The sequence below is a fragment of the Magnolia sinica genome, chromosome 14, assembly GCF_029962835.1.
Source record: "Magnolia sinica isolate HGM2019 chromosome 14, MsV1, whole genome shotgun sequence".
Lineage (NCBI taxonomy): Eukaryota > Viridiplantae > Streptophyta > Magnoliopsida > Magnoliales > Magnoliaceae > Magnolia > Magnolia sinica.
Genome location: NC_080586.1, coordinates 19497833 through 19521719, shown reverse-complemented (window position 1 = coordinate 19521719; position 23887 = coordinate 19497833). Strand labels below are relative to the sequence as shown.

The following is a 23887-nucleotide window of genomic DNA, read 5'->3' as shown; positions in this document are numbered from 1 at the left end:
GTGGTTGGTTCTCTGTAGGCCCCACCATAATGTATGTATTTTATTCATGCCATCCACCCATTCTTTCAGATCATTTTATTGTATGAACCAAAAAATATGGTTGATACAAGTCTCAAGTGGACCGCACAGTGTTGATTGAACACCCACCATTAAAAACTTCTTTGGGGCCACAAAAGTTTTGGATCAAGCTGATATATAATTTTTCCCTTCATCCAAGTCTGTATGACCTAATCAACAGTTTAGATGTCAAATAAACATTAAAGTGGGCCCTAGGAATTTTTTAATGGTGGACATTCAATCACTACTGTTTTCCCATGGTGTGGTCCACCGGAGATTTATATCTACCTAATTTTTGGGACCAAGCCCTAAAATTATCTTTCAAAATGGATGGACGGCGTGGATGAAAAAAATACATCATGGTGGGGTCCACATAGCGCTGACCGCTAGCCAAACCATGTCAGCCTGCATTTGGCGCACGTGTGCGTACGTGACACGTGTCAAGCTTTGCACGCATCCTTCAACTGGCGCCTTATCGTTTTTGTTATCAAAACAGATTTTTGCACGCGCCCACAGACGCTACGGCAGAGAAATATCTCTCTCCCTCCATCTCATCATCATCATCATCATCATCATCATCTTGTTATGGTGTTGGGATTACCGTTCATCAGATGACCCCAAGATGACTCTTACTCTAAACTCGCTACTGAGTCTCAACTCAGCTGTAAGTCTTTTTTTTTTTTTTTTTTGAAATTTACTTCAGTTCTTATTCTATCCTGATAATTCCATGAATTTCCTTCTCAATTCTTCCATTTATGTTACATAATTTCCTTGCAATTTCACTCACACCACCCTTTCTCTAACTGCAATCAACACCAGATTCTAATGAACTTTTAAAAAAAACCACACTTGAAAGATTTGGATTTGGTTCAGTCACCTGTTTTGATGCTCAACAACTTCTCTATGTTGTTATTAGTCTTCCAGTATCGTTTATATTGTAAATTGATTTATTAATTTTTATTTAAGGGTGGGTTTGGTTGCACCGAATATCATGGAATTGAGAAATAGGCATGAATGTCAATTGGGTCATTGCATTTTTGGGTGGATGAAATTATATATTTGGCATTTTCTTTGGTAGGTAACAGTAAGTGGGGGCATTCCATATTTTAATTACATGTGGCCAAATCAATGTTCTTATTGATTTATAACAGAATCCGGATAGTTGACGTCTGTGTTCAAGTTGATGTGATTTGCGATCAATGGGCCTTTTTCAGTTTGAGGATGTTGTTGGCCATTGGATCGTACTTCAATGGCTACAAGAAACACTGAAATAGAAAGGAGTGTCGTGAGGTTGGTGATCTCCTGTGGGAATTTGGATATTTAGGAATGGGTAGTTAATAGTTAAACCTAGGTCATCAAGCCTTTTCTTACTACCTTGAGTCCTCCACCCACATCCTTTTGGCCTTCCCTTTACCTTTTAGAGCCTTGAACTTGTATTGACCCACTCCTTCTAACCGGTGTGGTTCTTGGTCTCCATTGCACATACAAACCATCTAGGTCTACTTCCCCTCATGTTATTACCTATTGGTTCTACTCCTGAGTTACCTTGAATGCGTTCATTTCTAAATCCATCCATCCTCGTCTTGTCACTCATCCATCTCAACATCCTCATTTCCTGTTTAGTAGCCACAAATCTTAAAAGAACTATTTAGTACATAGTTATCCAATCTGATATATCATCGCCATCACCATCTTTGTCACCATCATCATAGCCTTGTTGTGGATATTTGGGATTAACTTTACTAATCTAGGTCCTATTTCCTCTTCCTATCTGAGGTCCTCACCTCAGCAAGTGTTCTTGCCACCTTGATCCAGGTCCTTTATCACGACAATAGTTCATGATTGCTTGGCAAAAGTTTAACGACTGGCTACCTACCCAACATTAACCCTCCTTTTTTATCATTATATATTTGTAAAAATAAAGACAAGAATACAAGAAATAATAAAGAGTTGACTATTATATTTCTTTCCATATTTGGACTTCTTTAATTCTTAGAAATTTGTTAATTTCAAATTTAAAATAGTATGATTAACTATAGCATTCTCATATATTTGACGAACACCCATATCCATGTCTGCATCTAGATTTTATAAATTGTCAACTTGCACAAGCATTCTTATATCTAGGGCTATACATGAGTCGAGCTAGCTCAGATTGACTCGGCTTGAAGGATGACTCGGGGTGAGTCAAGCTCCATACAACCCAGCTTGATTTGAAAACAAGCCGAGTTCGAGCATAGTGCAGCTCGACTCGACTTGAACTCGAACTCGACTCGAAGCTCGAGCTCGAGCTTGACTTGAATATATATATATATATATATATATATATTAAAAAATTAAAATTTTAAAACAAAACCCTACATACCTCACGTCCGGCCGTCCCTTTCCCTTTCCCTTTCGTATCTCTTTTCCTCCCTTTCCCTAACCCAACCCACCACTGCTCGCGCCCACCCGAGCAATCTCTCTCTCTCTCTCTCTCCCCTCCTCCTCCTCCTCCTGATCCTCACTCGGCCACTCGCTCGGCAATTGCTTGACTCGTTTCAGCCTGGCTCAGCATCTGCACTCGGCTACTCGTCCTAGCTCTGTCACACTCTCTCTCAACACCCAGCACAAAGGTAGGTTACCTTCCTCTATCATGAATGATTTTTTATTTTTTATTTTTTTATATATCAATGAATGTTTGATTTTTTATTTGATTTAGGTTGGGTCCTGGGTTAGGTTGGGCACTGGGTTGGGTCGGGTCAGGTGTTAGCTTGAGTCGGGTGTGGGTTAGGCGTTGGGTGGGGTCGAGTTGGGCACTAGGTGGGGCCAGGTTGGGAATAGACTCGACTCGACTTGATCCACTAGCTCGACTTGAAAGCTTTTGCAAACAAGCCAAGCTCCAATGGTTGAGCTCGAGGGCGAGCTCGAGCTCGAGCTCAAAATCAAGTAGGGCACGGACGAGTCAAGCCGAGCTTGGCCCACCTCAACTCGACTCGGCTTGATGTACAACCCTACTTATATCCGGACCCTTGTCCATGCCCACATCAGGGTATCATAAGTTATGGCCTGTTCTTCAGTTTTTACTTGAAAAGTGGGCTAAATGCCTAAAAGATAGGCATTTAGCTGCCTTTGCCTACAGTTTAAAGTTGAAAAGCGGGATAAATTTCTTTAAAATAGGCATTTAGGTGCCTTTATCTAGAATTTTGACATGAGAAGAGTAATAATGCGTAGGCATTTAGGTGCCTTTGCCTAAAGCTTTTAACTTGAAAAGTGAGTTAAATGCCCTCAGGATGGGCATTTAGGTGACTTTTCCTACAGTTTAAAACTTGAAAGGTTGGCCGAATGCCTTAAATAGGCATTTAGGTCCCTTTACGTACTTCTTCTTCTTCTTCTTCTTCTTCTTCTTCTTCTTCTTCTTTTTTTTTTTTGGTGAAAGGTAGGCTAGGTGCCTTTACCTACAATTTTAACTTGGAAATTGGGCTAAATGCATAAGGATAGGCAATAATGTGTGTTTAACTAAACTTTTTAGAATGAAAAGTAGGCTGAATGCCCTAAGGATAGGCATTTAGGTGCCTTTACTCGAGAGTTTTAACTTAAAAGTTGAGCTAAATGACCCAAGGACACACATTTAAGTGATTTTACCTAAATTTTTAACTAGAAAAGTAAGTTAAATACATTAAGTATAGGCATTTAGGTGCCTTTACTGATGTAGGACATGAAATTCAAATATGATCTGTAAGATGGTTAGGCTTTAGATCACGTTAGTTCATAAATAATTACACAAAATTCCATATCCCACACAAAAGTTCAAGCATTCAATCAAGGGGAATCTATGCAGGCCCAGGCCTACACAAGCTAGGGTTGGATCAATCAAAATTATAGACCAAACAATAATCAGAGGGTAAATTCATTTTCACATGCACAAAAATAATTTCCCAATCCAAGGGATTCACAGATTTCAATTTGGGGAACCCTAAGGTTGAAGAAAGGACATAAAATTGGGGATTTGAGTAATTTAGGGTTAGGGTTAGGGATTTGGGATGAAAGAGGGGTGAAAGAGAGGAGAGAGACGAACCAGAGACGCGTCACACGCGCGGACGGCAATGAAGGCCCAGACGCATGTGCGTTGGAGGTGTCCCGCACGTGTGTGGGGCCTACAAATCAGAAAACGGCCAGCTTGGCCCTAGTTGGCCAGGGTTGGGCCACAAAACCCCCAAATTTCAGCCTGATCCGATGCACGGTCTGTGCGTGGTGCTTCGCCGAAGTTTTAGCCCTCCCGAAGGGCCAGATTCTGGAAATCTGCTGTAGAGAGGAAAATGGCTACAATAGAGGATGGATTTGAAGCGTAGATGATTGTAGGAGAAGAGAAATATAGATGGTAGAAGGTGGGGGCGAATCATGATAGATGTGGCTTCACACCACGGTAGTCCACCCTTTGAGGAAGGGAGAGTTTCACACCCAATTGGATCTCCACAACTCAAAAATTTAGAGGAGTAGAAAGACGCAGAAATTTTATTAATCTTCAATGAGAAAAAAGACTATAAGGGGTGCCTATTTATAATAAAACCCTACATCCCAAAACTCATGCCATGTGCGCAACCTATTACTTGGAGACGAAGTAATAAAAAATAACAACTCATCAAAACAATCTGAACTGTCCATGATATTCCTAATAACAATAATAAGCAAAACCCAAAGTACTAAATTAATTAGAATAGTGGGCTACGATCATGAGAACTCACTGTGGGCTTTATATGACTATCGGGTTCACTCCAAAGAATCAAAATGCAGTCCTCTAACTAGGAGGCCCTCCCTGGATGTCGTCATCGATCCAGATCGATAGTGGGGCCCTCTTCCTCCTTGCGTATGTGCGTAGGGGGCGTGCGTGTGCGTGTGATGTCCCCATCAACTCTCCCCGGCTGCGAAGATTTCGCCATTGGCTAAACAAAACTCCTAAATCGCTCCAAGATGTTAGGATTAAGTCTCTGAAGCTCCTTTTCAGTGAGTCGCGTACTCTCTGAAGCTAGGCGTGACTTCCACTTAACCAGGTATTTTTTAAACCCGCCGTCAGACGTTGATACTATCTGATGGTCCAGAATATTCTATATTTCCTCTCTGGGTGTGAGAAGGGTAGGTATGGGAGGTAGAGGTTGAGAAGAATAGTCGGGAAGAAGCCATGGATCAAGGGACAGGTCTGGGGAATCAGGATGGGTGGGCGAAGGGCCGGACAAAGTATCAGTGGTCCCTTGAAAAGTAACTAAATCCTCCACATTGAATGTGGAACTAATTCCCATGGAAGGTGGAAGATCTATCACAGACGCATTGAGACCGTTTCGTTTTATAATTTTGAAGGGTCTAGCGCTACGCGCGTGTAATTTACAAACGACCCCCTGAGGATACCGCACGGGCCTAATGTGGACTATCACAGAATCCCCTATATTGAGTTCCTTGAAACGTTTATGTTGGTCTGAAGAAAATTTGTAATGTTCATTACTAGTAGTGATCTTTCGCCTGATTTCTTGATGCAATGAATGAATGTTACGCGCAGAGAACTCTGCAGACTCTGATGGCCTATGGGACAGTGACATAGGGACATGATCAATAGGATTCCTATGCTTATAACCAGTAACAACTTCAAAAGGACTTAAACCTGTGGACTTATTGACAAAACTATTGAATGCAAACTTGGCTATAGGTAGTACAGTGTCCCACGTCCTGGTGTGCTGTATATCCCTCATAGGAGGAACCTCATCCGGTAGATAATCAGGAAAGACATCACGAAACTCATCCACTATCGGAATAGCCTCAGTGGGTAACTCTATACTAGCCTATGGTGTACTCTCTCTAGCCACAAGGCCGTACATGTCGTACAACTCAAAATAGTGGTCCATGTCTGCCAACCAATCTAGAAAAGCTTTAGGGTCCAAGTGGCCATCAAACGTAGGGGCATCTACTTTAACTTCGTCGAGAAGTAGCGCATTGGGGTTATAGTGGTCTTGATGCCCCTCACGGGATGGGTGCACGGGTGTGCGTCCATAACCGATTCCTTGGCCACTTTCATTCCTTGGTCTATCGTCCTGACCACCTGCCTGAGATTGAGCATCTTCCCCAATGGTGGAGTTTTCCCTGGCGGAGGTCTCTAGTTGGATAATGTGCACTTCAAGCTGTTTAAAGCGTTGGTCCATATGTTGTTCCAAGCGCTTACTCAAAGACTCAAACTGCTAGGTCAGCTTGTTCATTGACTCTTGCAATTGCTCCATGTTTAGTATAGGGTGCAAGACAAAAGTACGACCCGTACGTGTGGGTATATAACTACTAACTCAACTTAAGGACCTTCTAATACGACTATATGCACCTAGATGGGACTAAATGCTCCTACAGGACTCTATATGGGAGAAACAACACAATACTACTCAATTTCTAGCAACTTATCTGCCCAAAGAATCTGTCAACAGAAAATCTAGCAAAGAGATATGGGGATTTTCTAATAATAGAAAATTCAGCAGCTTATATGGAATTATGGATCTCTAAACAGCTCTATATGATGATAATTGATGCATAATGGACACAAATAAACTAAACCCTAAACATGTAATGCATTCCCCTATAAAAACGTTGTGCTTTGATACCAAATTTGATGCAGGACATGAAATTCAAATACCCTAAGGTTGAAAAAAGGGCATAAAATTGGGGATTTGTGTAATTTAGGGTTAGGGTTGGGGATTTAGGATGAAAGAGAGGAGAGAGACGAACTAGAGACGGGTCACACGCGCGGATAGCGGTGAAGGCCTAGACGCATGTGCGCTGGAGGTGTCTCGCACGTGTGTGGGGCCCACAAATCAGAAAACAACCAGCTTGGCCCTAGTCGGCCATGGGTGGGCCACAAAACATTCAAATTTCAGCCTGATCTGATGCATGGTTTATGCGTGGTGTTCCACCGAAGTTTCAGCCCTCTCGCGGGGCAAGATTCTGGAAATCTGCTGTAGAGAGGAAAATGGTTACAATAGAGGATGAATTTGAAGCGTAGATGATTGTAGGAGGAGAAATATAGATGGTAGAAGGTAGAGACAAATCGGGATAGATGTGGCTTTACACTATGGTAGTCAGCCTTTTGAGGAAGGGAGGGTTTCATACTCAATTGGATCTCCGCAACTCAAAAATTTAGAGGAGTAGAAAGACGCAAAAATTTTATTAATCTTCAATGAGAAAAAAGACCGCAAGGGGTGCCTATTTATAATAAAACTCTATATCCCAAAACTCGCGCCATGTGCGCAACCTATTACTTGGAGACAAAGTAATAAAAAATAACAACTCATCAAAACAATCTAAACCATCCATGATATTCCTAATAACAATAATAAGCAAAACCCAAAGTACTAGATTAATTAGAATAGTGGGCCATGATGATGAGAACCCATGGTGGGCATTACATGACTATCAGGTCTACTCCAACGAACAAAAATGCAGTCCTCTAACTAGGAGGCCCTCCCTGGACGTCGTCATTAATCCAGATTGATGGTGGGGCCCTCCTCCTCCTTGCGTACGTGCTGGGGGGGGGGGGCGGGTTGCGTGTGCGCACGCATGATGTCCCCATCATTTACCTTGAGTGTAACTTGAAAAGTTTGCTAAATGCCTAAAAAGTAGGAATTCAAGTGCATTTTCTTATTGTTTTTACTTGAAAAGAGCGTTAGCCATACAGATGGCATTTAGGTTCCTTAACTTGAAATTTTAACGTAAAAAGTGAGATAAATGACTTAACCATAGGCATTTAGGTGCCTTTACCTAGAGTTTTAACATGAGAAGTGGGCTAAATGCCATGAGGATAGGTATTGAGGACTGACTACCTAGATTTCAACTTAAAAAGTTGGATATATGCCTTAAGGACAGGCATTTAGGTGCCTTTACCCACAATTTTAACTCGAAAAGTGCGTGAAATGCCTTTAGGATATGCAATTATGTGCCTTTAACTACAATTTTAACTTCAAAGTGTGTTAATGCCCCAATGATAGGTGTTTTGGCTCTTTACTAAAGTTTTAACTTAAAAAGTGGCTAACGCCCTAAGGATAATCATTTTGGTGCCTTTACACCTAGAGTTTTAATATGAAAAGTGAGATAAATGCCCTAATCATAGGCATTTATGGTCTTTACATAGAGTTGGAACTTAAATAGTTGGTTGGATGCCTTAAGTATAGGTATTTAGGTATCTTGACCTAGAGATTATCTTAAAAAGTAGGCTAATTGCATCCAGTATAAGAATTTAGGTGCCTTTTCCCAAAAAAAAATTACTTTAAAGCATTGAGGAGCCTTTATCTGCAATTTTTACTTTTTTTTTTTTTTTTTTAAGTGGACTAGAAAAAGCAGATGAGATGTCTTAAGGATAGGCATTTAACAGCCTTTACCTATAATTTTAATTTGAAAAGTGGGCAAAAAATGCCTAAGGATAAGCATTTAGATATCTTTACCTAAAAGTTTAACTTTAAAAGTGGGTTAAATGCCTTTATGATTAATGGTGGCAATGGGCCGGGTAGTCCGCCCGACCCGATGAGCTCAACCTTGCTTCGGGTCAGGCTTGGACCTTCTAGCTTGGCCTGGGGCCTGGGCTTGGGCCTCACATGCATGGCCTGATTATTTTTGGGCCAGGCTTGGGCTGAAGTCATTTTAGCCCAAACCCAACCCAACCCGGCCCAACTTGACTTTTTATATACATGTGTATGTACTACAAATATCCCATTCTAATTCGTAGGCAAACATCTAATGTGGACCGTTGGTTTCATTCCTTTGAAATGTTTTTTTTTTTTTTTTCCTGTGCATGCATGGCCCACTTGATATATGGATCAATTAGGAAAATTTAAGGGGAAAATAGGATTTTGTCAATTTTCGGGTTAGGTTGGGCTCAGGCCCGAGCCCAACCATTTTTTTTTTTTGGTTGAGCTTGGGCCTGTTATGCTAGGCTAATGCCGGGTTTAGGTTGGGCTCGGGCCCAAGCCTAACCTGGCCCAACCTTAACCCGGCTCATTACCACCCCTATTTATGATAGGTATCTAGTTGTTTATCTATAATTTTTAACTTGAAAAGTGAGTTAAATACTTTTACAACCTTTACCAAGAGATTTTAATTTGAAAACTAGGCTAAATGCCTTAAAAATAGGCACTTAGGTTGGTGTACATTCAGTTTTAACATGAAAAGTGGAAGGAATGCCTAAAGGATGGGCATTTAGGTATTGCTGTCATTGGGGAACACGGATTGCGGTTAAGAGGGTGTTGGAAGCACTCCATCCAATGCTAATCCATCCAACACCAATGAAAAAGTGCCACGTGGGTGTATCATGCATGGGATCCATAGTGAAAAAGTGAAATTTTCCCTCATAAAATGACCATTTTGCCATTTTCACAATGGGTACCACACTTGTACATGTGTGCACATGTTGCCTTTTCATTGGCATTGGATTGGGTGCGTCCAATGCCCTGCTGGACACAATCCATGTCTGTCAGTGGGTAACAGGATCTGCAGGCAGTTGATGGACTCGACCCAATTTTAATGGGTCCGGGTCCAATTTCTTGGGCCCGTCAATCAATTGAGATAGGTCCAGGTCTCGCCTTTTTGAACCCAGTTAAAATTGGGTCGGGTGAGGTCAAGTCTAGTTAATTTTATTAGTAATATCATAGATATGAAATATATATTGATTATTGTAACAACATCATAAGGTTCCTAAGCCAGACGCATGTAAGAGAGACTATTTATACCACACTTGTGTTAAAGTATGTATGTGTGATATCTTCGGGTCCTTACTCTTACTCCGGTGGTAGACTCTCAAGAGTTTCAACACCTGGTTGAGGGTTCGAGTACCCATAGGTGGTGAAATTCCACTAAGGCGTGAGTGTGTGGTGGTGTGTGTGCGTGTGTTAAAAAAATAAAATAAAATAAAAATAAAAATGTATGTGATATCGAATTCATTGGGGTGCCCAATCATGTAAATGCTCTAATTTGAACCAAACCCAACTAAAAACCTAGATTTAAAGACCCGATGGATATGCAAATACCCAAACCCAATGAGATCTGAGTATGTGTATTCAAGAACAAGACCCAAACTTACAAGGACTAGGACCTGGCAAGACCTGACCCATTGACAACCCTACTTTAGTCATCTAGAGTTATAAAAATATATGCGGTCTAAATGGCTTTGGGATAGGCATTTTAGACGCCTTATAGTTTTTAGTTGAAAAGAGTGCTAAATGCCTTTAGAATAGGAATTTAGGTTCCTTTATCGACAATTTTGACTTGAAAAGTGCATTGAATGCCTTAAGGATAGGCATTTAGGTACCTCCGCATCGAGTTTGAACTTGAAACGTAGGCTAAACGACTAAAGGATGGGTGTTTGGGTGCTTTTACCTACAATTTTAACTCAAAACGTGGAGGTAAATTATTGAAGGATAGGTATTCAAGTGCCTTTATCTAGAGTTTTCAAATTAAAAGTGGCTAAATATTGTATGGATAGGGTGCCTTTAATCATTATTGTATAGCAAATCATAGTAGGGTCCGAATCAAATCGTATCGTGAGTTGTAAGATTTTTTAATAAATTATAAATAAATAAGAAAAAACTAAGAAAACACATCAATTGTTCATTTTCCAACAATGTGCACCAAGGAAGCAACATATCATGACATTATCAATTGAGAACCAATAATTGACTAGATATACTTTAGAATAATGTTCTCTTCCAAAGCATAAACTTTGTCATGTTTTAAAGTCTAAATCATAAAGTGCAATTCTGCGAGTTCCTAACAAGGCATTTAAAAAAACTTTTTATAAGTTTTCAATATTATATAAAGAATAAAAAAGGCTTTGAGTTTAAAATCAAATAATGAAACTCTATAAACACCATTTGAATTTAAGGTACGTGGAAGGAAATAATAAATGAAATAAGTATACATCTTTATGTTGAGGTCAAATCCTAAACACCATTACTACATTAAATATAAGTAAATATGATTTCAATTGTCCATAAAAGATTCCCAACAAGTCATAGAGCAATTTGGTGTTTCGACAGGTTAATATAAAAAAAAACAAAACTCCACAATTTAAGATTAAAGATAAGATCCATCATTTATCTGTTATAAAGAATAAAACAAAACAATTGACACATTTTAAAAGATTCTTAAAACCTCCACAAATTTAAAAATACGAAAAGGAAGCCATAAAATTTTAAAAAGAAGAGAACAAATATAATTTGAATCGTAAATCGGGAATTGAATTGTAAATCATAGGATTCAAATTATTGAATCGTAGGATTCATCAAAAAAGAGGTTCAAATTGTTTTGCTAAAGATTTGACTTAAATCATAAGTTGTAAATCATTGGAATTTGACAACAATGCCTTTACCTAGCGTTTTAAATTGAAAAGTGGGCTAAATGCCTTAAGGATATGCATTTATGTGCCCTTACATAGAGTTTGAACTTGGAAAGTGGGCTAAGTGCCTTATGGATAAGCACTTATCTTGCTTTAACTAAAGCTTTTACTTGAGAAGTAGGCCAAATGCCTTATGGATAGGCATTTAAGTCCTTTACCCATAGTTTTAGCTTGAGAAGTGGGCTTGATGCCTTAAGGACAGGCATTTAGGTGCTTTACCTTCAATTTTAAATTTAAAAGAAGGCTAAATGCTCTAAGGACGGGCATTGAGGAGACTTTACCTGCAGTTTAACTTAAAAAATCTGCTAAGGGCCTGTTTGGTTTTCTAATTACAATGGTAAATGGCTGTAAATGGGTAATGATTATTTACTCTTGTAATTGTATAGTGGTATCACTTACATTTGACTGCAATGATGATTTTGCTACATTATTTGTTTCACCCAAAAATCACTATAAAAATGGTAGTTTTATAATGCGAAAATGTAATGATTACAATTTACTTTACCTACTTCCTTTACAAGTGTATGTGACTCTCAATTTATGAGCCACAATTCATGTTTAAACAAACACCTAGAAACGATAATGATGGCTCATTTACTTTGCATTTAATAGGAAATTGGAAAATGGAACAAGACCTAAATGCCTAAGGATGGGCATTTAGGTGTCTTTACTGAAAGCTTAAACGTGAAAAGTGGACAAAACGTCTTATAGATAGGCATTTAGGTGCCTCTACATAGAGTTTAAATTTGAAAAGTAGGCCAAATGCCTTAAGGGTATGAATTTGATTGCCTTTACAAAGAGTTTGAACTTGAAAAGTGGGCTAAGTGCCTTAAGGAAAGGAATTTAGGTACCTTGCCTTGGTTTTAACTTGAAAAGTAGGCAAAATGCCACAACGATAGGCATTTAGGTTCCCTTACCTTGATTTTTAACTTGACAAGGGACAAAATGCCTTAGGTATAGGTTTTTAGGTGCCATGATATGGATTTTTAGCATGAAAAGTAGGTAAAATGCCTTAAGGATAGGCACTTAGGAGACCTTTACCTTTTCTTTTTTTAACCTTGAGAAGTGGGCAAAATGCCTCAAGAATAGACATTTAGGCATCCTAACTTGGAGTTTTAGCTAGAAGAGTGGGAAAAATACTAGGCATTTAGGCAACCTTACCAGGATTTTTAGCTTGAAAAGTGGGCAAAATGCCACATGGATAGGCATTTAGGTGCACCTATCAAGATTTATAATTTGAAAAGTGGACAAAATACCTCAAGGATAGGCATTTTGGTGCCTTCAACGAGATTTTTAAATTTAACAGTGGGCAAAATGTCTCAAGGAGAGGCATTTTGGTGCACCTACCTAAAATTTGACTTTGAAATTGGGCAAAATGCCTCAAGTATAAGCATTTAGGTTTTCTTACCATATTTTTAACAAGAAAAAAATGGGCAAAATGCCTCATGGATAGGCATTTTGATGTGCTTACTTTGATTTTTACATGAAAAGTGGGCAAAATGCCTTTTAGGTTCCTTTACGTGGATTTTTAACTTGAAAAGTAGGCAAAATGTCTCAAGAAAGGCATTAAGGTGCCCTTGCTGCATTTTTAACTTGAAAATTGGTCAAATGCCTTAAGGATAGGCATTTAGATGCCCCTACTAGGATTTTTTATTGTGAAAAGTTGGAAAATGCCTAAAGGATGAGCATTCTGGTACTCTTACCTGGATTTTTATCTTTAAAAGTGCGTGAAATGCCTTAAGGATAGGCATTTAAAAGCAGGCAACATGCCTTAGAGAGAGGCATTTAGGAGCCGTCATTTAGAATTTTCACTTGAAAAGTGCGAAAAATGCCTTAGGGATGGGCATTTAGGTTCCTTCACCTATATTTTTTATGGTGAAAACTCCGCAAAATGCCTCAGGGATGGGCACTTAAATGTGCACTTACCCGTTTATTATTATTATTATTATTATTATTATTTTAAAAAAATGAAGAGTAGGTAAAATGCCTCAGGATGGGCATTTTAGTGCCTTCATCTAGATTTTTAACTTGAAAACTGAGCATAAATCATCAACAAAAGGCATTTAGGTGCCCTTGGAATTTTAACTTAAAACTAGGTAAAATGGTTCAAGGTATGCTTTTTAGGTTCCATCTCCAGGATTTCTAACCTAAATGTGGGCAAATGCCTCAAAGATTAGCCGTTTAGATGTCCTTACTTGGACTTTTAACTTGAAAAGTGGGCAAAATGCCTAAAGGATAGTTATCTAGGTGACCTTACCCTGATTTTTAGGTTGAAAGTAGGCAAAATACCCCAAGGATAGACATTTAGTCACCCTAACTCAGATTTTTAGCTTCCAAAGTGGGCAAAATGCCTCAAGGATAGGCATTTATATGCCGTTATCTAAATTTTTGCTTGAAAAGTAGGCAAAATGCCATATGAATAGGCATTTAGGGTCCCTTACTAAGATTTATAGCTTGAAAAGTGAGTAAAATGCCTCAAGGATAGGCATTTAGGTATGCTTACCAGATTTTTAATTGTAAAAGTAGGCAAAATGCTTCAAGGATGGGAATTTGGGTTTGCTTACTGAGATTTTTAACTTTGAAAGTAGGCAAAATGCCTCAATGATAGACATATAGGTGCCTCTTTCCTTGCTATGTTAACCCAAAACACTAACACATAATGAATAATTTAAAAGATATGATATGGTACTCCTTAGGAATATAAATAGACAAGTACACATGCACAATATAAAACATATCTTTATACACTCCCCCTCAGTTTGGAGCATGAATGTTGATCATGCCCAGCTTGCAACATGTGTGAATATGATGATGAGCAGTGCCTTAAGTAAAAAATCAGTGAGTTGATCATCGTGTGTCTGATTCATTATGCAAATTTCCTTCGATGTCACCTTTTCTTGAATGAAATAGCAGTCAATTTCACTGTGCTCGATAGACCAAGTTAGAAGAGATGTGTATAGTGGTCAAATTGCCACAGTGAAGTGTCATTAGAGACAAGTCAAGAAGGCCCAACCCAGTCAATAAGGTTTTCAACCAAAGGAGTTCACAGACGCCATGAGCCATGGCCCAATACTCTGCCCAACACTAGAGCAGGTCACAACATAAAGTTTCTTGCTTTTCCAGATAACAAGATTGTCTCCCACCAAGGTACGATAACTGGAAGTAGATTGAGATGAAAAAAGAGACCCAACCTAATCTGCATCCATATAGGCTTCAATTTGAAGATGCTCATGTTGAAAATAAAGAGTACCCCAACTGGAGAACCTTTCAGAAATTTGAAGATACGATACATGTTTGAGGAACTGATGGTATAAACAATATCAGGATGAGTAATGGTAAGGTAGATGAGTTTGCCCACCAAACACTGATATGTCCCAACATCTTGTAGGAGATCACCACTCTATAGCTGAAGGCAATGTTTCTGCTCAACTGGAGTATACATGGGCTGAGCACCTAAAAGACCACCGTCTAGTAGGAGATCAAGAGTAAACACAATGGGGTACTAGCCCCACCAGGACCTAGTTAGAGATGGACGGTACTAATAGAGGCTCTACGGAGCCCACCTTGATGTATGTGCTTTATCCACACCGTTATTCCATTTCAACAAATCATTTTAAGGCATGAGTCCAAAAAGGAGGAAGCGGATCGAAGGCTTGAGTGGACCACGCCACAGGAAGCAATGGTGACAATGAAGCCCACTATTGGCACCTCCCTAGGGTCTACCGTGATGTTTATTTTCTGTTCAACGTGTTCATAAGGTCAGACAGACCTGGATGAAAGGAAAACATAAATATCAGCTTCCGAAACCCAAGAGGTTTTCAACGGTAGGTATTCCATCCCCACTATTTCTTGTGGTGTGGTCCATTTGAGCCTTAGATATGCCTCCTTTTTGGACTCGTGCATTAACATGATCTATCGAAATGGATGGACGACGTGGATAAAACACATAAGGTGGGCTCCACAAAGCCCCTGTCAAGATCATTTGTCTCTAGCTAGGTCCCGGTGGGGGTAATGCCCAATCTGCATCCATGAAGAGTCTACTTGCATTGTGAGATGACAATACCCTTTCGAGATTCATCAACTTCAATACCCAAAAGTAGTGAAAAGGTCCAATGTCCTTAATATCAAACTCCTTGCTAAGAAGAGATTTCAAGGACTTGATTGCAGCAATGTCATCATCAATGATAATAATATCATCAGCATACAAAGAACAATGGAGAGGCCAATTGCATGTTTGAAGAAAAGAGTATGATCGGCATGACTTCGAGTGTACCCAAACTTCATTAGAGCATTATTGAAACGCTTAAACCATGCTTGTGGAGTTTGCATCAATCCATAAATAGCTTTGTGGAGCTTGCAAACAGACTCTTTTCTAGCAATAGGAAGAAAGCTTGGAGGGGGAGCCATATACACTTATTATTCATGATCGCCAAGGATTTTTTTTACATCAAGTTGGTGAAGAGGCCAGGAGAGGTTTGTAGCCAAGGAGAGCAACACACACATGGAGTTTAACTTCGCATCTGGAACAAAGGTTTCATGGAAATCCTGTGTTCAAGTAAATCCCTTTCCCATAAGGCGGGCTTCGTATCAGTCTATTCTCCATTGGGTTTATGCTTAATGGTGAACATCAGATTAAGGACCGCAAAGTGAAAGTGAATTATCATTCTTCTTCCGTTGAACATGTCTTCAAGGTTCTCAATTCTCGAGGAATTGACTTAGAGGGAGAAGATGCATTGGGAATAGGCATTAAGGTTCCCTTTCCTGGAGTTTTAACTTGAAAACCTTGGTATAGGCATTTCGATTAGCTGACTTGGATTTTTTACATGGAAAGTGGGCAAAATGCCTCAACAATAGGCATTTAGGTGCCTTTACCTACATTTTTAACTTGAGAAATGGAAAAAAACACCACAGCAAAAGGCACTTAGGTTCCCCTTCCTGCATTTAAATTCCGTAACAATAGGCATTTAAGTGCATTTATCAGGATTTTTAACTTGAAAACTGGCAAAAATCAAGGATAGGCATTTAGGTGTCCCTACTTGAATTTTTTATTTGAAAAGTGTGCAAAAGGCTTGAAGGATGGGCATTTAGGTGCATCGACCTGGATTTTAGACTAGAAAACTGGACGAAATGCCCTAATGATTGACATTTAGGTGCCCCTACTTGGGTTTTTAGGTTGAAAAGTGGGGAAAATCCTCAATTATAGCCATTTAGGTGCCCTTGCAATTTTTTTTAAAAAGCTTGAAAAGTGGGCAAAATGCCTAAAAGATGGGCATTTAGGTGCCTTTACTGAGATTTTGAATTTTAAAAGTGGAAGAATTGCCCCAAGGATAGGCATTTATGTGCATGTACCTGGATGTTTAACTTGAAAAGTTAGCAAAACACCTCAAGGATAAGAATTTAGGCACCTTATCAAGGATTATTATCTTCAAATGTTAGCAAATTACCTCAAGAATAGGCATGTAGGATCACTCACTTGGATTTTCAGCTTCAAGTGAGCAACATGCCTTCAAGATAAATCTTCGAAAAAAAAAATTAAATAAATAAATAAGTCTTCAGTATAGTCGTTTAGGAGCCCTCACCCTGATTTTTCAGTTGAGAATTGGGTGAAATGCCACAGGAATAGGCATTTAGGTTCCCTCACCTAGACCTTTAACATGAAAGTGGACAGCCATTTAGGTTCCTTCTCCTGAATTTCTAACATGAAAAGTGGGCAAAATGCCCCGAGAATAGGATTTCAGGTGCCCTTACATGGATTTCTAACATCAAAATTGGGCAAAATGCCGCAGGAATAGGCATTTAGGTTCCCTCAGCTGGACCTTTAACATGAAAAGTGGATAGGCATTTAGGTTCCTTCTCCTGAATTTCTAACATGAAAAGTAGGCAAAATGCCCCAAGAATAGGATTTCAGGTGCCCTTAGATGGATTTCTAACATCAAAATTGGGCAAAATGCTGCAGGAATATGCATTTAGGTTCCCTCAGCTGGGCCTTTAACATGAAAAGTGGATAGGCATTTAGGTTCCTTCTCCTGAATTTCTAACATGAAAAGTAGGCAAAGTGCCCCCATAATAGGATTCCAGGTGCCCTTACATGGATTTCTAACATCAAAACTAGGCAAAATGCCTTACAAAAGGTGTTTAGGTGCACATACATGGATTTTTAACTTCAAAACTAGCAAATGCCTTAACGATAAACGTTTAGTTGCCCTTACCACGATTTTGTGACTTGAAAAGTAGGTAAAGTGTCTCAAGTTAAGGGCATTTGGGTGCCCTTGTATTTTTAACTTGAAAAGTGGGCAAGATGCCTCAGGGCATTTAGATGCCTTGGATTTTTGAACTCGAAAAGTGGACAAAATGCCTCAGGGATTGGCATTTAGATTCCCAAAAAGTGGGCAAAATGCCTTAGGGATAGGCATTTATGTGCCCTAAAAAGGATTTTTAGCATGAAAAGTGTGCAAAATGCCTCAAATATAGGCTAACCTTACCCGGTTTTCTAAATTGAAAAGTGGGCAAAAATGCCTCAAGAGTAGGCATTTATGCACCCTAACTTGAACTTTTAGTTCGAGAATTGGACGAAATCCCTCAAGGATCAGCATTTTGGTGCCCTTACCTAGACTTCTAACTTGAAAAGTGAGCAAAATGCCACAGGAATAGGCATTTAGGTGCCTTTACAAAGATTTATAGATTGAGAATTGTGGAAAATGCCTCAAGGGTTGGCATTTAGGTACCTTTACTGAGATTTTGACTTTAAAAGTGAGCAAAATGTGATGAAGACATCACGTCACGTACACCCTTGCGTACGTATTAGAGGAGGAGGCGGGCCGCACTGATTTCCTTGTGGCTAGACGAGTACCCGTGATCGTGCTGAAGACCCCATGTGCATGTGCAAGTATTTGGAAGACCCCACACCAGGAAGGTGCACATGGGATATTTTATGAAGTGATCCAGACCATTGGATTGGAGAGATGCGACGATCGGGCCATTGAATCACATGGATCACATGATCGGGTCATTGATCGTTGATCGTCCACATCAGTTTTAGACTTTATCATATTTTAGGATTTAGTTTTTAATTATTTTATATTTGGACACATTATGAGTGTTTTAGTTGATTTTATTTAGACTAGGGTTATTTTCGTTAAAGTTCACAAGACGGGGATTTTTGTAATTTTTGAAATTTCTTAGATCTATAAAAAGTGGAGGGCATGTGACTTCTCCCTCATTGAATTTCGTGATTAAAAAAAAAAAAAAACCTCTTGCTTTCTTCTCCCATCTTCGTGTGATATGAAGATATTTCCATGCGATTTAGAAGGAAGATTGGTACGAGGCTAATCTTCATCAACGGAGGTGCGAGTTCTTCATCTATCCCCACCCCGTCTTCTTTTTTCTTCCCCATCCAGGTATTTCCTTTAGATTATTAATTCTCAGATTCCAAATCTTCGTCTTCTCCCAAACCCAACTTTCCCATACTCATACCCATCCGCAATCCAAACCCTAACCCTAAATCTAAAATTCTTAATTTTCCTACTTTCCCAAATTACCCAAACCCTAATTTTCACCCAAGGTTTTATTAGGTTTCCTATTTTGAAATAGACTATATCATATGCTAATTGGATGTCTCTACATCCATTAGATCCTAGTTTCTTTTTATTTAATGATCTTGAGTTATGATGTTAGTAGCTTAGGCTAGGATTATGCATGATTTTCTTTTGATTTTCATGATATTTGTGATGATTATAGCGATGTTTGTATTTTTTTGTTAAATATCTTAATTCGGCTATTTGATCTTATATGTTATTTAGTTCATGCATCGATCCTGCATCAAAATACTTGAAGGATAAGCCTTTAGGCACCCTAACCAGATTTTTAGCTTGAAAAGTGGCCAAAATGCCACATGGATAGGCATGTAGGTGTCCTCACAAATATATAGCGGGAAAAATGCCTCAAGGATAGGCATTTGGATGTCCTTACAAAAAATTTAACTTTAAAAGTGGCAAAGTGCCTTAAGGATAGGCATTTGGGTGTCCTCACCTTAATTTTTAACTTCAAAAGTAGGTAACGAGCCTTAGGGTAAGCATTTAGGTTCCCTTACCTCAATTTTTAACTTGAAAGGTGAATAAAATATAATAGGGATATTCATTTAGGTGCCCCAAATTGGATTTTTAGCATGAAAAGCATGCAAAATGCCTCAAGGATAGGCATTTAGCAACCTCTTTAATATTGAAAGTGGGAAAAATGCCTTGGGGATAGTCATTTATATACACTTTCTTGGATTTTTTACATGAAAGTGAGCAAAATGCTCGAGGTTAGGCATTTAGGTATCATTACTTGGGTTTTGAACTTCAAAATTGGGCAAAATGCTTCAATGAAAGGCGTTTAGGTAACCGCTGAATAGTTAACTTGAAACAATGGAAAATGCCTCAAAGATAGGCATTTAGGTGCCCTTACCAGAGGCAAAATGCCTTAAACATAGGCATTTAGGTGCCACCACTTGCATTTATAACTTGAAAAGTGAGTGAAAAGTGATGTACGGACATGTGATGACCTAATCCTAGATGCATGTATAATCAGGTTAAAGAATGTTCAAATAAATAAACCAATTAACTAACCATTTCCAGTCAAAGGGATTAGGTAAACTTCAAAACAAAGATAAGTCATTCCGTCAGGATCATGCCCCTTGGCGTAAAATTACGTAAACAGTAAAAAGGGAGGACCTAGGGATATGAGAATATCCCAGATCTAGCATAAGTCAATCCACAGTCAAGTTTGGATCTAATTTTGTTGACTAACCATCCATCTTTTCCGTTCAAACTAGAAATGGGATATCTAAAGAGGAACGAAAGGGGTGAAGAATGAAGGGTTCGAGATGAAGAAAGTACAGGTCCTTTTGACGTCAAAAGAAAAAAAAGGAGGATAATTCTTACCTTTTCTTGCATCTTGAACATCTAGAAAAGAAGGAAACCTGAAATCAGAGTGGAATCCTCAACACTCAAGGGCTAATCCTGAAACCCTAATCTCTTGAATAAAGGGGAAGAAAAGAGACAAAAAGTAAAGAAAGTGCAATAAAGCTCCTGGAATAAGGAAAAGAACAAAAACACTTAAAACTAAAACACCCGTGTGGTAGGGTGTGAAATCTGACCCATATATCTCTGGTCAGGGTGCGGTCACGCCGCTCCTGCACTAGTAGCGCGTCAGAAAATGGGTCCGATGGACCTAACATCCATCCACATCAACTCCTCCACTCCGGTACTCTGTCGACGATGCCTCCTTGTCTGGTACACTCTAAATGGTGCACCACTGATGTCCGCATCAAAAAGCCTCAAGGATAGGCACTTAGGTGCCCTGAACTGGACTTTTAACTGGAAAAGTGGCAAAATGTAACATGGATAGGCATTTAAGGTGCACCTACCAGGTTTTTCAGCTTGAAAGGTGCGCAAAATGCCTTTAGGATAGGCATTTAGGTGCCCTTTCCCAAATTTTTAACTTTGAAAGTGGCATAATTACTCAAGGATGGGCATTTAAGTACCTTCACTTTAATGTTTAACTTGAAAAGTGGAAAAAAAAAATGCCTCAGGGGTAGGCATTTAGCTCCGTACCTAAATTATTACTTGAAAAATGGGCAAAATTCTCTAGGGATAGGCGTTTAGTTGCCTTGAAACTTATTTCTTGCATGAAAAGAAGTGCAAAATGATTCAAGGATAGGCCTATAGACAACCTTACCTTGTATTTTCCTTTTTTAAAAGCTTGAAAAGTGGGCAAAAATGCCTCAAGATGGGCATTTAGGTACCCTAACCTGGACCTATAATTTGAAAAGTATGCAACAGGCCTCACGAATAGGCATTTGGGCACACATATCCAGATTTTTAGTTTGAAGTGATGGTGCAGTTCTTCAGAAAGTTGTGGTTCCATTTCTCAATTCATAGGTAAACAAGCTTATAATGGGTCTATGCTTGCCAATCCCTTATTGGTTCTAGGAAAGGTGGCAAGACTTGTCTACATACTTCTGATTGTAATGTGTGGCTGGGAAGCTTGTGGAATGCGTGTATAAATTTAGCCGTTTCTTGCTCTTGAATGTGTCCAATGGCTATTTATGTTACATTAGAGCTATGCAAAACTATGAATGGGTTATCAGACTTTCTTGTATTTGAGTAGGGTCATTTGGGGACTTTTAATAACCTTTCAATCCTTTATATCCACTCATCATAAAGTGTTACTATACTGTCTGTGCAGGTAAGATTCCAACATGTCTCAAGTTCTTTCATGGGACATGATCATTGCTCAGCTCTTGGGAAAGCCTCTGGTCAGAAGGCTGACCGTGTTTCAGCTCCCTTGGGGCTATTTTTCACCTCAAGGAGGCCTATCAAGGACATGAGGCGGTGCAGGCCTCTCTCTGCTACCGACAGTAATAGGGTTGTGACAGGCTCGTCCAATACAGATTCTGAAAGTTTGGAAAGATCACTCCCTGATGATCAGTTATCAGCACCAAAGCCTGTGATGCCTTTGAACTCTGCTGCTGGAAATATTCAGCCAAATGCAAGCAGCACTAAAGAGACTTCATCTCGAACGCAGGAGGCCGCCAATGGGCCACAGACTGCTTCTGAGACAAAACAGAACAGTATACCTTCTTCTTCGAGCATGCAGTCAATGCCCAAGAGATCGTCTTTGACGGCTAGAGAGAAACTAAGGGCAGCCCGTGTGCTCAGTAGGTACACTGAATCGAAACCTCCCAAGGCTGAGCTAGGGAGGAAGGTTTTAGATGCAATGAGAGAAAGTGATGGAGGGAAAGCCAGATCTGGCCTTCCCGAAGCTCCTACAAATCTATTTGATGATAGCAAACGTGGAATGCCGAAGCAAGGCTTGACATTTGATTTTCCTGGGGGTTTCGATCTTTTCCTCATCATCTTCTCTGCCGTCTTCATCGGCACGCTCATGTTTGCGACAACTTACGTTGTTTGGAAAGCAGGTGCAATTCATTTTAATGAATACTGACATAGGCTATAAGCTATTAAGCTGCAACCTGCACGAAGCATTGTGGATGGAACATTGAAATCTCATACTTACGCCTTCATGAGGCTCATGAGGTGAGAGATTGTGACAACAATCAAAAGGTGAGATTTTTCTGCAAATAATGCCTATTTCATATGTGACGGCTCACATGAAAGCATGATATGTGCTGATAGAGTCAAGATTCTCTTTGTAAGATGAACTTGTGTATGTACACATTTGCCAGCTTAGTGGTATAACATTAAATTGATGTTCAGCTTCTTTTGGGTGCCCCTCAACCATGCATGAATCATAGGGTCTTGAGTTTGACCAAATGGGCAGCTTGCTGAGGCTTTCAATTCAGTGCCAATGATCGGTTATCTGAATCCATTGATCTGATGGGCCCTGCTGTCAGGATGGGAGATTCCTCAAATTCTTCTAGGTTGGAAGATACTAGGATCTTTGACCTTTCTTTGTGTTGGATGTGAACCTTTGCTGTTTTTTAATCTTTAAATCTCCCACATCTTTGCTGTTTTTTAATCTTTAAATGTCTATTTAATATTTATCCACTGAGTGATAGGTCAAGATGTTTCAGTGTGGGAGATGTGGTCCCACACCATCCACTCTGGCCCCCAGGAACTAATTTTAAGTTTCTTGCTCTTTGGACTGTAAAGGAAACTATGGATTTTGCAGGGTAATCATTATACTTGCCCACTGGCAGTTTTCAGGCATACGATACAAGTTGACCGTTGTCTAATAAATCTGGGATTTCCACTTTCTATTCAAACAACACTTCTTCTTCTTCTTCTTTTTTTTAATCCACTGAGCTACAGTGCTGCAAAAGATAGATATCCATGTACCCACCATGGATTCATTGTATCCAAACAAGTGCTAATTTCTAAGCAACAACCATTCAATTAGACAGATGGAATCGGTTTCTCAAACAATATTGAGAGGTAAACATATCTTTTCAATTTGGGAGAAACAACCCACTTGTGTTTTTGTGTATCTGAACTGTAGAAACATGTACATGCAGTCGTCGGGATCTTTTCTATCACAGACGAACCCACTTGGCATCAAAACCTGATCCAAATTGAATAAGATAAAGTCCATCAACTGCAGGGCAATCCATCCATCCAAAATTCCATTCACCTGAATCAGATCCACCATGTTATTGAAGATGTCATCCATTGGTTTAACATGATGTACAAAGGAACCAAGCCTCTGATTGCAGTAATCTCATTGAAAAGCGCCCTGAGATTCAATACAGCCAACGCGATTGTCCTTTTCTGCTCTCTCAACTCATGGCAGAAGTCCCCATCACCACTTGTAACCCATCTAACCTTTTCTTGACCTGTTACAAAACATTCTTTGCACTTAAGAATAATTCCAATTAAGATTCTTGCTTGACGAACATTCAAAACACTTATGCAGATTGCCCTGAAACTTCCAAAGAGATTT

The 23887-nt window shown here is 39.4% G+C and overlaps 1 protein-coding gene across 1 annotated transcript; it reads left to right on the top strand.

The window, feature by feature from the left end:
- Positions 1-545: 545 nt before the first annotated feature.
- LOC131225213 (uncharacterized) lies at positions 546-22708 on the top strand. The gene is made up of 2 exons (XM_058220693.1): positions 546-721; positions 21674-22708. The coding sequence occupies exons 1-2, from the start codon at positions 680-682 to the stop codon at positions 22430-22432; spliced, it is 801 nt and encodes a 266-aa protein (XP_058076676.1). The 5' UTR covers positions 546-679; the 3' UTR covers positions 22433-22708.
- Positions 22709-23887: the final 1179 nt, after the last annotated feature.

Excerpts from the sequence above, each read along its gene's own strand:
- LOC131225213 (XM_058220693.1), top strand. The coding sequence starts at position 680 with ATGACTCTTACTCTAAACTCGCTACTGAGTCTCAACTCAGCT. Across the intron at positions 722-21,673 it reads TACTGAGTCTCAACTCAGCT|GTAAGATTCCAACATGTCTC; the intron begins GTAAGTCTTTTT and ends CTGTCTGTGCAG.